The 16199-nt window shown below is 37.1% G+C and overlaps 1 protein-coding gene across 1 annotated transcript in view; it reads left to right on the top strand.

The window, feature by feature from the left end:
• LOC130913881 (calretinin-like) overlaps positions 1–14485 on the top strand; it is a 29737-nt gene extending 15252 nt beyond the window's left edge. The window contains exons 3-11 of the mRNA XM_057832804.1: positions 2925–3014; positions 3152–3232; positions 3714–3770; positions 3996–4073; positions 5456–5511; positions 5587–5626; positions 10815–10868; positions 13163–13234; positions 13309–14485. Of these exons, the coding sequence (XP_057688787.1) occupies positions 2925–3014; positions 3152–3232; positions 3714–3770; positions 3996–4073; positions 5456–5511; positions 5587–5626; positions 10815–10868; positions 13163–13234; positions 13309–13425 (645 nt within the window). The 3' untranslated portion in view covers positions 13426–14485. The remainder of the gene's footprint in view (positions 1–2924; positions 3015–3151; positions 3233–3713; positions 3771–3995; positions 4074–5455; positions 5512–5586; positions 5627–10814; positions 10869–13162; positions 13235–13308) is intronic.
• Positions 14486–16199: the final 1714 nt, after the last annotated feature.

The following is a 16199-nucleotide window of genomic DNA, read 5'->3' as shown; positions in this document are numbered from 1 at the left end:
TAAAGTAAAGGAGGCTGATCTCAATAATTTAGTAGGATTGTGTACAAAAACCTGTATACTTTCTTTGTAAAAAGCTAGTCTTCAACATGGAAAACCGTTTTTAAGCGCATTTTTAAATAAGGAGAAATCTTATCATTTCATTTCATCATGCTTCATTCTGAGTTTTATGTGAGATTATGCTGGCGAGATATCATATCGTCCATCAATTTTATATTGTACGTCTCCACTTAAGGACCAAGGGTGAGTTGAAACCTATCACAGCTGACTTCTATTGAGAAGTTGGTTTTCCTCGGAATGGTCGTTATACAACAACTATCTACACTCACCAAATAGCCATAAAATTTTATTTCAACAATAGACAGCTCAGGAAAAAATGAGTTTTTTTTTTCGCAGACCACTAATTTGAAGAAACATCAAGATTGTATAGTATTTAATATTAGAGATATTTTCTTTTAAAATTTGCATTTTTTGTGGGGGAGGTCACCCTGTATATAGCAATACGATTGATCTCTATTAAGGCTCTTGAACTCTCCACCATTTTACTGCTAAACCTTTGATTCTGTGGCCATACAATTGAAAGCCAAAAGTTTTACTCAAGTAAGAGTAGTGTCACTTCTGAATATACAGTGGTATGAAAAAGTATCAGAACCTTATAGAATTTCTCACAATTCTGCATAAAATCACCATGAAATATGATCTTATCTTTCTCAAAATCACACGGGTGAAAAAACAGTGTCTGCTTTAACTAAAACCACCCAAACAATAATAGGTTTTCATATTTTAATGAGGATAGTATGCAAACAATGACAGAAGGGCACATCGATCAGAACTAATCTTGGCTCATTCTTTTCGACAAAACTGCTGTAGTTCAGTAATAGTAGTAATAGTATTTCCTGGGATTTCTGGCATGGATTGCTGTCTTTAGCTCATGCTACAGCATTTCAATTGGGTTCAAGTCTGGACTTTGACTTGTCCACTCCAGAACGTGTATTTTGTTCTTCTGAAACCATTCTGAAGTTGATTTACTTTTGTGTTTAGGATCATTGTCTTGTTGCAGCATCCATCCTCGTTTTAGCTTCAACTGTCTGACAGACGGCCTCAGGTTTTTCTGTAAAACATCCTGCTAAACTTTTGAATTCATTCTGCCATTAATGACTGCAAGTTGTCCAGGCCCTGAGGCAGCAAAACAGCCCCAAATCATGATGCTCCTTTCACCATGCTTCACGGTGGGGATGAGGTGTTGATGTTGGTGAGCTGTTCTATTTTCCTCCACACATGACGTTGTGTGCTACTCCCAAACAATTCAACTCTGGATTCATCAGTTCGCAAAATATTTTGCCAAAACTTCTGTGTAGTGTTCAAGTGCCTTTTTGTGAACAGTAAACAAGCAACAATGTTTTTTTAGACAGCAGTGGCTTCCTCCGTGGAGTCCTCCCATGAACATTATTCTTGGCCATTGTTTTACAGATAGTTGATGTGTGCACAGAGATATTGGACTGTGCCAGTGATTTCTGTAAGTCTTTAGCAGACACTCTAAGGTTCTTTTTTACCTCTCTGAGTATTTTGCGCTGAACTCTTGATGTCATCTTTGGTGGACGGCCACTCCGTGGGAGAAAAGCAACAGTGCCAAACTCTCTCCAGTTGTAGACAACTTATCTGACTGTTGATTGATGAACATCCGGACTTTTAGAGATGGTTTTGTATCCTTTCCCAGTTTTATACAAATTAACAATCCTTGATCGTAAGTGTTCAGACAGCTCTTTTGACCGAGCCATGATGCACATCAGACAATGCTTCTCAACAAGACAATTGTTACCCAGTGTGTGTTTTATAGAGGGCAGGGCAGCATTAAACCACTCATCAGTGATTGGGCACACACCTGACTTAAAATGTTTGGTAAAAATTGGTTTCAATTGCTCTTTAAGTCTCCTTCGGCAGAGGGTTCACCTACTTATTTTTTCCCCCTCTGTCATTATTTGCATGCTATCCTCATTAAAATATGAAAACCTATAAATGTCTGAGTAGTTTTAGTTAGCAGACACTGTATTTTCATCTGTGTGATTTTGACAAAGATCATATTTGATGGTGATTTTATGCAGAAATGTGAGCAATTCCAAAAGGTTAAGATACTTTTTCATACCACTGTAATTACTCAAGTAAAAGTAAAAGTAGTCATCCAAAAATTTAATCAACTACAAGTAAAAAACAATTCAATGATAACAATACTCAAGTAATGAGTGACAATGTCAGATTTTTTAAAAAATTGTTATATATATTTTTTCAGCACAACTTCTGTATGAACTGTTATTATTATACTGTACTGTAACCTATTACATGGCAATATTAGGCCCAAAAGACAAACATTATCAAATTCAGACCAGAACAACACTATGAAACATCACCTGTCCAAAGAGCATGAGTGCCCTCTAGTGGAGAAAAAACATTGTTACCTTGATTGCTATAATGGGGCCATGTGGTTATTGTTGCGACATCTCATTGGTGAAAATTGAGACAGCCACTGTCGGCATCCCTGGCAAAAATAAAGTCAATATGTAGAAAAAAGAGGAATTATGTAATGACTCTCGTGCAGCCCAAAGTAGCGGAGTAAGAGCAGTGATACTTCTTCACAAGTAAAAGTAAAAACAAATATTGCTAGTTAAACCTGCTCTAAGAAGTACATTTTTCTCAGGAGTTACTCAAGTAAAAGTAACTGAATGAATGTAACACGTCATTACCTCTGCCCTTGACTTATAATCAATGACAGTATGATAAACAACCCATGATTTAATTGAATTAGATATGTGATTCAACATGATTTTAACATGCTGTTGTGTTGATGAATACCGTGTTGATTGATGCACTGTTTGGCAATTTTATTGTTTCCTGACAAGTTCTCATTTTGGAGTCTTGATTAACCTTTACAGGATCCTTCACACGCTGTGTTCAAGGAGAAGATGAAGGAATTCATGGCCAGTTTCGACAAGAACTCTGATGGGAGGATTGAGATGACAGAGGTGATGACAGAAATGAAACGTGACTGCTATTTCACTGGGACATACTTGTCGTATAAATTGAGCTCTGGTCTGAGAAAATCACTCTCAAGCACTCATCCTAAAATGGTACTTATAAGTCACTTTCTCTCACTCTTCAGTTGGCTCAGCTTCTGCCCACAGAAGAAAACTTCCTGCTGTGTTTTAGAGAGTTTGTGGGATCCAGCACTCAATTCATGGCTGTAAGTTGTATCGATCAAATGTGAATGAATCAACATATCGGTCATTCAAGAATTGGAGGACATTTTAATATCCCATTTGTCAAAATACAAACTGAAAGGGCCCCCCATCCTGATAAGTCAATTTTCTTGCGCTTCTGTTTTGTTGACGTGTCTAAATTTGTTTGAAAGATAGAGCTTGTTCTGTAAAATGTCAAAACCCTGTTAAAGTCCGCTTCTTAAGTGTGGGGTTTGATGTTCAGGCTGCTCGAAGCCTTAAAGCCTATTCTGAGACCACCATACATTATGGATGGAGCACAGCCTTCAGCAGAGGAAAAGCATTTAGTGTGGGCGTTTTAGTATCCATCTTAGAGAAATTCTATATTTACTCAATATCTGATGGCTACCAAGTTTTTCTTTTACAAGTTAGTTACATTTCACGTATGGTTTATGATGTTGTCATGTTTGCAGCTTGTGTAACGTCACTTTTTTCCCCCCAAAACAGGCTTGGCGGAGGTATGACACTGACCGGAGCGGATACATTGAGTCGAACGAACTGAAGGTGAATAAGGATTTTTCAGTGTACTTTTCAAATTAAATGAAACCTAAACTGTGATTGGAAAGAGCTTTATTTTAATCTAATCCTGCATTAAAGAAATTGCTGATGACAAACCCAACATTCTTGAAATGATATTTTTCTTTGTCTTTTCTGTCGTTGTAATAATTCTGGCAGAAGTGCACATTTGAAGAGCAATATTTATTCAGTGACATTGCCGACTCTCATCAGGGCTTCCTGACAGACCTGCTGAAGAAAGCCAACACAAGCTATGATGATAAGAAGCTCAACGAGTACACACAGACTATTGTGAGTATTATTTGACAAATACGTGCTGTTTTCACACTGTCTGCCTTGGAAAGTCAAGATAGCGGATTCGCACGAATTAAATATTTACATGCATCAGTGTATATTTGTATGTTTTTGTTGATATTTCAACTAAACACAATTACAACCACTTCGAAAGCTGAAGAGAACCTTTATGGACCGAGGATGCCATCTTTGTGTGCTGCACCAATTTTGGAATTTATATGAATTGACTATATTGAGCCCAACAGGAGTTTCAATGTGATATAATGTTGTGACAAGTGAGTGTTCTTTGATATTTTTTGGACTAGTATATGGCGGAAAACACAGACAAGACTGAAAAAGAAGCTTCTGCTCTTGCACTCCTTTTTAAAAGAACCTTTTTTTAGCCAAAACAACTGTTGTGTTGGATAGAACAATATGCCATAGCAGATTCATGGCACATTAAGCCCCCGAACTATTTTTAATTTGCCCGTTTTACCCTGGAAACCCCCGTTTACAGACGTCGCGCAACCGTTTTTGTTTCAACCCAGCCATGAAAACAAGGTAAGTAATTATATTTATTATTCAAAATGTCTGTTATTTTTATCTTAGAATCATTAATTGATGTCTAATATTTCATTAAAAAAAAAAAAGAAACGATTTAAAAAAATTATTCACTCGCATATTTTAAACTTTTAAACAAATTACGTCACAAGGAAAAAATGGCGTCTGTAAAAAAGTCACGGATATCTACCTCATAACTATCGCTAAATTGTATTGTTTTTTTTTTTTTCTTACTGTTGCATTTTCCCCGATATGTTAGATGATAAATAATCGATCCAAACAAAGAGGGAAAAAAAAAACATTTAAAAGGGTAAATATATGAAAATCTCGACCACTCCTTGATGTCTGCGATTTCTGCATCGCGACCCTTATTATATTACAATGTTTCACGAATAAAATCCCCCCAAAATCCAGCTGTGGCCATTCACAGCTGTGTCTTGACACTCGGTGATACATGCGACATGGAGTTTTTGGATCAAAACAAGGTATGTACGCGATAATATCTCATTAAAGTCATAGCATCTGTAATTCTGCTCTCGCGTGCTCTCACCTCGATATAGGGTTTTACTGTTTAAAAAAAGTTTTGTTTTTTTTTTAAATGCCCCCTTGTCCAAAATTTTTCTTCTCCCAGAAAATTAAGATTTTAAGCTTTCCAATGATGTATCACACATGCATATCGGACAATTTTGAAATTTGGCCAAATTTGGGGTCTCAGAGCGGAACTTCAAGTCACCTGAGTGTTTTTCGCCATATCCAGTTAGCACACCGTTGTAGTTGAACTCCTGCTCATGTCTGCGGTGCTCCTGACAAAATTCACCATTAATCGTCTTTCGTTAAAGCTAAGGATGTTTGATCTGAACGGCGATGGGAAGCTCGGCCTCTCTGAGATGGCAAGGTTGGTCTCCACTTCATAAACATTCTGCATTTTGGCCTCAAAGCATGATTATAACCTGAAAATTTGTCATCTCAGGCTCTTACCCGTACAGGAGAATTTCTTGATGAAGTTTCAGGTAGGATAATACACATATTATAATCCTTTTGCACTTGTGCATATTATAATTCCTTTTGCACTGGGGGGTCACCTGCACCTCTTGACATAGGACACTTGAACTCAGACAGAGAACTGCAAACTGCCATTTGCACAATAACTGTAATAAACTGTAACCTAACCTGTATTTTACACTGTTAACAACCAATATCATTACTGAATGCTGGCATGTCTCTTTACCTATATCACTGCGGCGGTCTTGAAATGGACACATACTGTTAACTGAAATCAGTTTTTTTTTTTTTCCACTGTTAATAATCCTGCTATCACAGGTCACCTTACCTGTACTGCAAGAGTATCACTATTACAAGTCCTTTTTCATATTGTGTTTTTATTGTGTACATACTTTTTCAATCCATTCATTTTGTCTGCGTGTGCACACCGTGGGGCAGCTTTGAATCTCATGACACTTTGTGTAATGACAATAAAGGCATTCTATTCTATTCTATTGGAGTACATTCATAAATGTGTTACTAAGGTCGTGTGTGATGTGCAGCAGACAGTGAAATTCAGCAATACTGGATTCACTGTACGAGAGGATTATATGACCTTAATGTGCTGAATGGACATATGGCACATTGACACAAATGCTTGGTTACTTTAAGTCATGTAGTAATCATGTTTCATAAGATTACATCTGCTTGGAAGTTGTTTTTTTATCTTGCTTAGAGGGATGATGCAATAATGATTTTCACAGGTACGGGCCAATTTACACTTGTTTAAAGCACCCTCCACCCCCGTTTTAATAATATGTGAAACATGAGTAAAACTTGTTGGGGGGTTATTTGGTGCTGCACACGAGTGGTGCTTTCTTCCTAACATTTTTGACACCATACATAATTTACAAAAGCACTCAGTGATAAGACAGAGCTAGAGAGACATCCCCCAGTTATCAACAGTCAGATTCAGTAACATTTATCCGCAGTTAAGTAGTCTGAACTGATTCAGGTCAGCTGATTGCACTCTATCCTGTCATTGAGATTATGTTATATGCACTTATTAAGGTTTTTTTCATTTTGCTTCAGAATGTTTTGTTGAACATGTTCAGAATTAGCCAAACAAGTGTTTATGGCATTTGTAGAGTTGGGTGCGTTCATGTTTTCATGTTTTTTCCCCAGAGTAGTCGAACAAACAAAAACAAAAACGGTAATGTGGTAAGGCCGTATACTTTGGGTACCAAAGAAAAGATAAAGCCTTAGACTTAATGATACTTGACATGACATGGTAAACGGGGCTGATCCGTAGGGGGCCTATTTTCAAAAACTTCAAATTCAAATATTTTCAAAACAAAACAAAACAGGCACCTACCTTAGCTATATATGAGTCTCCATGAGCAGCGGCATAAAAACAAAAAAACAAAAAAAAAACAAAAAAAAAAAACAAAGTTGTTCCCTTATATAATCCCGATTAATTATTTTTTATATAAGTAAAACAAAACTTAAAATGGCTATAAAATTCTCAGATTTTACACTGGATGCACAAAAATTACCATATGCAGAGATAATAACCTATATTTTCAGGATCAATAGCAATATTTAACATATAAAAGTTTTTGACCAAAATAGCAACTTAATTATTATTATTTTTTAATTTACTGCAAGTTTTCAACAGCTAATAAATCACTCAATTTAACACCAGAAACTTAATACTTGAGGAAAACATGCAGAATCAATTATAAATAATATATAAATAGATTATTAATAAATTCTATATACAATCACAATTTATTATAGAATAGAATAGCCTTTTATCATCATTATACAGTTATACAATGAAATTGTGGAGCATCCATTTACAGTGCAGATAAAATAAAATCTCAAAAGTGACGTGTAAGTATGAAATCTAAATAAAAGTAAATATAAAATGCGTAGGAGATAGTCCTATAATTCAGGCAGTGCAAATAATCGATGTGGTGTTACCAGGATGTGATCCTCGTCTTTCAACAATCACATAGCCTTTTTCCATGCCTTGCGTTTTCTGGTCAGCTTCCTCGACTTGTCCCTGTTCCTCGCTGTCTCCTTTCTGCCCTCCGTGACTCTGCTTCTTTTCCTGCCGGCAGGCCACTCCAAGGCCTTGTTCTTCCTCGCTTCTGAAGTCACATCCTTGGAGAAGTTTGCACCAAAAAGGTTAAAGAGGGACCGCCAGGAACTCCAGCAGGTGCTCTTGTGCTTCCTGCACATCAGCGAGTCCCACAGCGATATTACGAAGTACGCATGTGGGCCATGGGGAGAGATGGCGACTTGAGGATCGCCCGGCCTGTCTCAGGGTCTCCCTTGTCTTCTGGAACATCTCCAGGATGTCGGCCCTGTGTGTCCCTGTGTTCCTCCTTGCCCGTGTGACCATGTTGGGGTTGACGACCGCCATGATGAGCCCAACACTCTGCTTCCCGATCGAATAGCGCGCTAGCACCTTTTGTGTCAATTTGTATACGGCCTTGACAGACTTGTTGTTCTCCCACCTGGCCAGCATCTTCCGGCTCAAGAATCAGGCCGTCCTCATCCTCTCAGGCTCCTAAAACACATTTGTTTTAGAAAGATAGGTGTTTTCATTCATCTTTTTTATAAAGTGAATTATTCTGGCCATTTACTTCTGCCCCAGGACACCTGGGCAGCACCATACAGCCGTTGTTGTGGAAACTGAAAAAATTTGTTTGTGGACAAAAAGCTAAATCACACAGAAAAAAAATATCGGGTGTGCCGATAGAAGTGTATCCCTCTGTGAAACTCAATTGAGTTTATATTGATCAGCAGGATCTACAAGGAAAAAACATTCAATTTCGAAAGGTATAATTTAGAGTAATATTATTTACGACAAGCCAATATGTTGTCTTGTTAAATGTATATATATTTAGAATTTAACTATAATGAACATTTCTAGCTCAGGTGTGAATGGAAGCTCGTTTTCTAATTGTATTTATCGTTACAGACATAACATGTTACATTCATCCAGAGTCTTTAGTTCAGGCTTAGCGTAGGGTTATCATAAATATCCCGAAAGCGGCGGCATTTATCTGATTGAGAAATGAGTCACGTTAAAGTATTTTAAGCTATTAATATTTGCGCTGTACGACCCTTTCACTCCTTGTCAAACTCAATTTGTTGTAACGCTGTTTTCCCTTCAAAGAGAGCTATAATGCAGCAATTATCGGGTAGAGTAAATTTCAGCAGTCTTTAAATCCGTCTCTTATTTGATTAAAATCTTGCGAATTCTCTTTCTATGATTAGAAGCGTCATGGGAAGCAATGTGGGGAAGCAAGGTGATAATAACTCATTATCTATAAACACTAATTTAAATTCCAAAGCACATATGGTATATCCATTGTTAGCATGACTCACAGTCATGGTTTTACTTCCCATCATGGTTCCACTTTCCCATCATGCCTTGGAGCATGCTGCAGTATCTGAACTGAAAGCTCAACAAATACACTAGATGGCAGTATTTAGTCACAATACACAAAGTCCCAAGTCTTTCTATCCGTGGATCCCTCTCACAGAGAGAATGTTAGTAATGTAAATGCCATCTTGAGGATTTATTGTCATAATAAACAAATACAGTACTTATGTACTGTATGTTGAATGTATATATTCGTCCGAGTTTTATTCATTTTTTTCTTAATGCATTGCCAAAATGTATATGATCGGGAAAAATTATCGGGAGTGATCGGAATTGAATCGGGAGCCAAAAAAAGCAATCGGATCGGGAAATATCGGGATCGGCAGATACTCAAACTAAAACGATCAGGATCGGATCGGGAGCAAAAAAACATGATCGGAACAACCCTAAGTCTTATCCTTTTCTTCATTTGATTTTATTTTTTTATGACTGTGGTCAAGCCTGCCTCCTGCGTGAAAGACGAGTTCAGGCTAGGCGCTAACGCTAATGCATTGCTACATCACTGCCATCCTGCCTGCCGCTCTCGCTCTTTGCTGACTGTAAATGTGGCCCAGATCGGATTTAAACCATATACAGAAATTTGAAATGGTCCATTTCCATGCAACAACAAGTTAATGCATCACTTGAGTCGGAAAACCGCAAAAAAATCGGATTCGTGCGTGAAGACCTGCGGTCTTGAACCTAGCCTAAGTAACGTTAATAATGCAAGAAACCTAGCTGTGTGTAAAGTCTCACTTCATTATGTATTTTCTTTTAATATCAATGTATAATCAATCATCATGCATCTAACTCTTGATCACATAATATATATCCATATCTAATGAAAGCTAAAATCTACATTTGACAGCTCACTGGGTTTTATTACAGTGTTGTTGTGGATGTACAGTTTCTTAGTGAGCAGTAACAAAGCCAGGGACATCTATTGTTGTGTTAACTACTGTACTAAGAAACTGTCATGGCAACTGTCCGTTATAGCTCAAAAGGGTAACAAACATATAGATTACATAGATATGTCCTTTGATTTTAGAGTGCTAGCAATGCTATTTAAAGGCTATTTACTGTATGTGACTTTCCACGGGTTCCCTTTGATTGCGAGTACGTGCCAATTGGATGAGGGCAATCAGGAGCGACAAACGGAAAAATGTATTAATGTTAACTTGTACCTTTCGAATTTAAATGATTTTTGTTGGATTATGGAGCAATGGAGCATTTCTTGTTGTTTGGAGGCCTAAGCGAATTACTGGCATTTCTATGCATTGTCATCGTGAAAGACGATTTGTGTTAAGAGCGTGGTCAGGAAGTGAAATTAACTCAATTCAACAAATGTCTTCAGTAAACATGGCCTAACATTATTTTTCTGAATAAAATGCCCAGTCGAAGCTAAAATCTGAATGAGAAATATCTATCCAAATTATACAGTATATCCAATACATTGTTTCAAGTATCATTGTTAACATGGTGCTATTTGGTGATGAAAAAGATGAAACATCAAAGTTTAGAATGCAAATACAATGTTAATCGTCCTTAACAAACATACTGTATGTCCCCATATATGCAGTCCAGCTTGTGGAACTAGATCAACAATTCCTTTCTGACAGAGGATTAACTAGTCTGGTCGGGATTAATTCAATGCTAGTCCTAGTTATCATAATCTGCATGGATTAGTATCAGACGTTGCTGTGCCGGGGCTTTTTACTGCTTTCTAGAAATGTCCTATGGTTTCTAACAATTTTTTTTTTTTGCTCTTCTGCGTGCAGGGCATCAGGCTCACAGTCAAGGAATTTGACTCACTCTTCACATTCTATGATAAGGTGAAAATAAACCTGCTTCTTTTTTGTGTCAGTTTGTTCTGGTGAAGTTTGTTGAGATAACTGGCATACGGGCAAGTCTACATTTCAGATGATTATTATTGAATTTTGAGGTATTGATGAATTTGTGTATATTTATTTGACTAGTAACCAGGTGATCTAGTTATTTTTCCAAGGGAAACTAAATGCAAAATATTTATTGTCAAGGATCTGTTGTCTGTGTTGATACCAAGGGCGTAGGTTTGCAAGGGGACGGTGGGGATATAACCCTACCAATTTTTCAGGATGTTCAAATTGTCCCCACCATCTTTTAAGCAATCTTATTTGCATTATCTATTATTATTATATAATGACTTCAGTTATATAGGTATTTTAGATTGTCTCTCCATATGTTGTCATGATAGAAGTGAGAGTGACCCTACCATTATTAAGTGAATTACCTTCATTATGTTCAGACTGACATTTACCCCTTTTCACTTACTGAATGTGCTAGTCCATTTTTTCCCTTAAACACACGTTTGATTGGCTGATGACATGACCCCCCCCCCACACACACACTCACAGCCCAGACAGAAATACAACATGTCGATAACATGCCGCCTCCTCCGCCCCCTTCGAAGACGAGGGTATCACAATTTTTTAGTAAGTGATGTAAAAAGATGTCAATGTTGTGGAGGTTGGGAACACACCACTAATTTTGCTACTGAAAGTCCGACCTGCATCAGAGTTGGCATAACATTAAACTGTGTGAATTTGCAAACCTGCAAAGCTCGAGTAGGAAGCTGCTTAGAGAGAAGTGTCCTCCAGTATGTGTTTTCTCCTGTTAACTTTAAACTGTGAAAAATGTAGTGAATCGAGGTTGACCCCTTCTCTCCAATTTTCATTTTTATTTTATTCATTGTCTTAAAGTAGCCCAAAGGAGCTTTCTTTTTTTTTTTAGTTTGGTTGTGTTTGTGGAAAAAAAGCAGTAGTGTTTCACCTAAAGGAAGGGTTCATTTTTATTTTATTTTCGGTATTCCCTAACTAAGACGTTTTTTTCAATTATAGTTAATTTCTTTATTTAGGCAATGTTGAGTGGTCTTAAGGCAATTGTTTATTTTTTGCATTCCTGTATAGTTAAGCGATTATTGGGTATGTTAATTTAAATTATCTTCAAATATTGCAATTTAAATTTTCTAAACAAACAAACAAACAAACAAAAACAAAAAAAGTCCAGACATCTATTCCGGAAGTTTTCAAAATGTTTCTTTAGTAGTTTTTGAAAACAAAGGTTTGAATCGAATGATGTATCACTTATACTAACTTGCATATGTATTAGTTTAAGTCAATACAGATTTATTGCATTGATCATTTAGCCTATAAATTAATTTGGTTCATATTCGTGAGAATTGTAGCCCTGAACCCCGCTCACCCAATCTGTTTGGTCTTATTAATGTCCTGTCCCAGCAAAAATTGTACATGCAGGTTTTGCTGATATACCTTCCCTACCAATGTTGAGACCAAACCTTTGGATTTGGATAACTATGGGTTAATGACCTGATGATATGTACCCCACATAAGCTAATTTTTTTCAAACCATCCTGTCATCAACCTATAGTTACGTTATTAATTGCATTTACACAGTAAATCACTTTTCGAGTTGGTCATGTTACACTTATGTCCCTTGTCAGAGCTCCTAATTTTGGTCAACAGCAGAAGTATTGAACAAAATGGCGGCTCAATAAAATGTCAAAATGCAGTGTTTTGACTAGTGGCAGCAAAATAAAGCAGATTTTGGACAAATATGGGGTCGGTTGCCACCAAAGCTTAAAAACATATGAATGAGATGAAACCATATTTGGTGTGTTCTTGGGAGGAATACACAATGCTATATACAGTAGAAAGCATTGTGGCGAGCATCATGTTACCAGCATGCTATGTTACCTCAGGGCCTGGACAGCCTGCTATCGTCAATAGAAAAGTGAATACACAAGTTAATCAAGATACTTCCATTTACATATTGATATTTGCAATACTTTGGTTTACAAATTGTTCTTTACAAATTTTATGCATTAAAAAAATGCAGGATTTTTGTTTGTTTTGTCTGGTAATATTCTAAGCAAACTCCCATTTTACGATTGCAGGTATTAAATTCCAATGTATTTTTTTTTTCACAATTAAAAAAAAAAAACTGCTTTCCGCACAAAATGTTTTCCTTCTTTTTTTTTTTTCTTTTTTTTTTAAATTTAACATTTAACATTTTCAGTCATTACTAATATTATTGTGTCAGTAATTAAATTCTGTATGAAATTTCTCAGGACGGTAATGGCTACATTGACGAGCAGGAGCTGGATGCTTTGCTAAAGGATCTTTCTGATAAAAACAAAATGGTAATAATGAGAATAAACATTGAATTTGTATCATTAAGGTGAACTGTTGTGACCAAGAAACTGAATGTTGGCAGGATGTGGACGTCACAGGACTTTCAGGGTACAAGAAAAGCATCATGGCACTGTCAGACGGAGGGAAACTGTATCGCACTGAGCTGGAGATAGTCCTCTGCAGGGACTCTGAGCTGTGAGCCCGCCACCCTGCCAACTCCCACTGCCTCCGTCCTACCTCCTCCTGTAACCTGGTGCATGTAAGACTTGCTTCCACTGCTAGAGAGAAAACTAAAAGTGCTCCGAAAAGCACTCAGTCAACTGCTGGCCCTTATGTTAAATCTTTTTGACATGGTGAACTAGCCCTAGAAATTAAATTTGTGTATTCAACTGTTTTTATTAATCCCTATTTTTACTCATACGCTGCTATTGATAAACGTCTAATCCACTTGAGAAGTTCGATGAATTGGATGTCTATCACCATCAATGGCAGCTCATGAGTTATTTTGCATTAAGCCATCAATCCCCTCTCCCCACTCTTAATACGTCTGTTTATGTATTCTATTTATTTGAGTTGAATTCAAGTCACTCTTGTTTATTTCATGAAGCTTGTACTGTTCTATTAAATATATTACCGAGAGAATGAATAAATATAACATAAGACTCTTGCTCCAGTTATTCCTCACATTAAAGAAATCTCCCCTCAAACAGCAGGAGGATTAGTTCACCTTGCAACAATGCATTGTGAGAGAAAATAATTTCATCCCGCTGGAGTGGAGGAAGATTACAGTCTGGGCTGGGAAAGGTAACCGCGGCGGCAGCAGGAGTGATAGAACTTCTCGGTCCAATCTCCTCCTAACAAAAAACCCAATGTAGGACTGGGAGCTCCTCCATTTTTCATGCCATGAAAGCTTTTGTGGCGCTTTTAGATAAAAGGGAACCGAGTGGGCAAATACACCGAAGGAGGATTGTCTCACAGCTCTCACTCCTACTGCATGAATACAAACAGAGTTGCAATAAAACCTGAGAAAACAACTGTCAGTTTTTTATGCATGTGTCTAAATACACATTTTTTTTACATGTTGTTTACACACCAACTATACCTGACCCTTTATAAGGCACTCATTTGACTCATTGGCTGCCATTCACGGCACTAAAAGTCAAATCCATTTTGACTGGGAGGGGTTGGCAAAGGAATGATAGCTGCCATCCCTTCCGGTCAGATTATATATATACATACAGGGTGTCCCAAAAATGTATACACTCATTTGTAGCTGATAACATGTTCAGACTCTTAATTCCATTTTCATACTTCAAGTAGCATTTTAGAACAAATTTCCTTTCTTCAAAGTTTAATCTGGCTGTCATCATTGACTTGAAGGTTTTAATCAACAGAAATAACAATAGACAAAACTTTCAACTAGTAAAGGATCTAAACATTTATAGGAAACATATATGGGGGAAAACACAGACAAGATTGAAAAAGCAGTTTCTGCTCTTGCACCCCTCTTTAAAATAAACTGCTGTATTTCAAGCCAAAAGACAACTGTTGTGTTTGATAGAACAATATGTCTATATGCTGCCATAGCAGAGTCATGGTGCATTAAGCCCCCGAACTATTTTTAATTTGTCCGTTTTACCCTGGAAACCTCCGTTTACAGATGTCGCGCAACCGCTTTTGTTTCAACCCAGCCATGAAAAAAAGGTAAGTAATTATATTTATTATTCAAAATGTCATTTTTAGCTTAGAATCATTAATCGATATCTAATACTTCATTCAAAAAAAAAAAAAAAACGACTTTAAAAAATTACTCACTCGCATATTTTAAACTTTTTAACAAATTATGTCACAATGAAAAAAATGGTGTCTGTAAATAAATCACGGATCTCTACCTCATAACTATTGCTTAATTGTACTTTTTTGTTACTGTCGCATTTTCCCCGATATGTTGGATTATAAATAATCGATCCAAACAAAGAAAAATTGAGAAAAAAAAGTTTAAAAGAGTAAATATATGAAAAAGAAAATCTTGACCACGCTTTGATGTCTGCGATTTCTGCAGCGCGACCCTTGTTATATTACCATGTTTCACCAATGAAATCCCCCCAAAATCCGGCTGTGGCCATTCACAGCTGTGTCTTGACACTCGGTGATACAGCCTACATGGAGTTTTTGGATCGAAACGGGGTAAGTACGTGATAATATCTCGTTAAAATCACGGCGTTTTTAATTATGCTCTCTCATGCTCTCACCTCCAGTTAGGGTTTCGCTGTTTAAAAAAAAACATGTTTTTCAAAAATGCTCTCCTGTTCAAAATGTTTCTTCCCCCAGAAAACTGAGATTTTAAGCTTTCCAATGATGTATCACACGTGCATATTGGACAATTTTTAAATTTGGCCAAATAGTCCTTTTTTTTTTTTTTTGTCTGCACTAGGTCTTTATGGTGTTTTTTATTTATTTATTTATTTATTTATTTATTTATTTTTACAAAAAATAGTCACTTGTCTTTATGAAGTGGTAAATGGTAAATGGTGTTATACTTATATAGCGCTTTTCCACCTTTCAAGGCGCTCAAAGCGCTTTACACTATCTCACCATTCACCTACTGGTGACGCAGCACCAGGAGCAACATGGGGTTCAGTATCTTGCTCAAGGATACTTAGGCGAGTTCATCAGGGCGAAGAATCGAACCCACAACCTCTGGGTTGGGGGACAACTACTCTACCACTGAGCCACGCCACCCCATACATCTTTAATTAAGCTCACTATCTTTGAAGCCAACATCTTCACACACCATTGCAGACACACACACACACACACCCTCTGTCTTGTTCCAGAAACAGGATGGTGCAGCAAATGTTCTGTGTTGTACAAACGTACACAAATACACAGAGGGGCGTGGGGTGACAAGAGGCAGCGTTGACGAAACTGTTAACTGCTGACAACAAGGAAAGAGAGTTATATCCGCTCTGA

Source organism: Corythoichthys intestinalis, chromosome 1 (assembly GCF_030265065.1).
Source record: "Corythoichthys intestinalis isolate RoL2023-P3 chromosome 1, ASM3026506v1, whole genome shotgun sequence".
NCBI classification, from domain to species: domain Eukaryota; kingdom Metazoa; phylum Chordata; class Actinopteri; order Syngnathiformes; family Syngnathidae; genus Corythoichthys; species Corythoichthys intestinalis.
The sequence above is the reverse complement of the archived record's forward strand: the minus strand, read 5'-3'. Positions and strand labels throughout refer to the sequence as shown.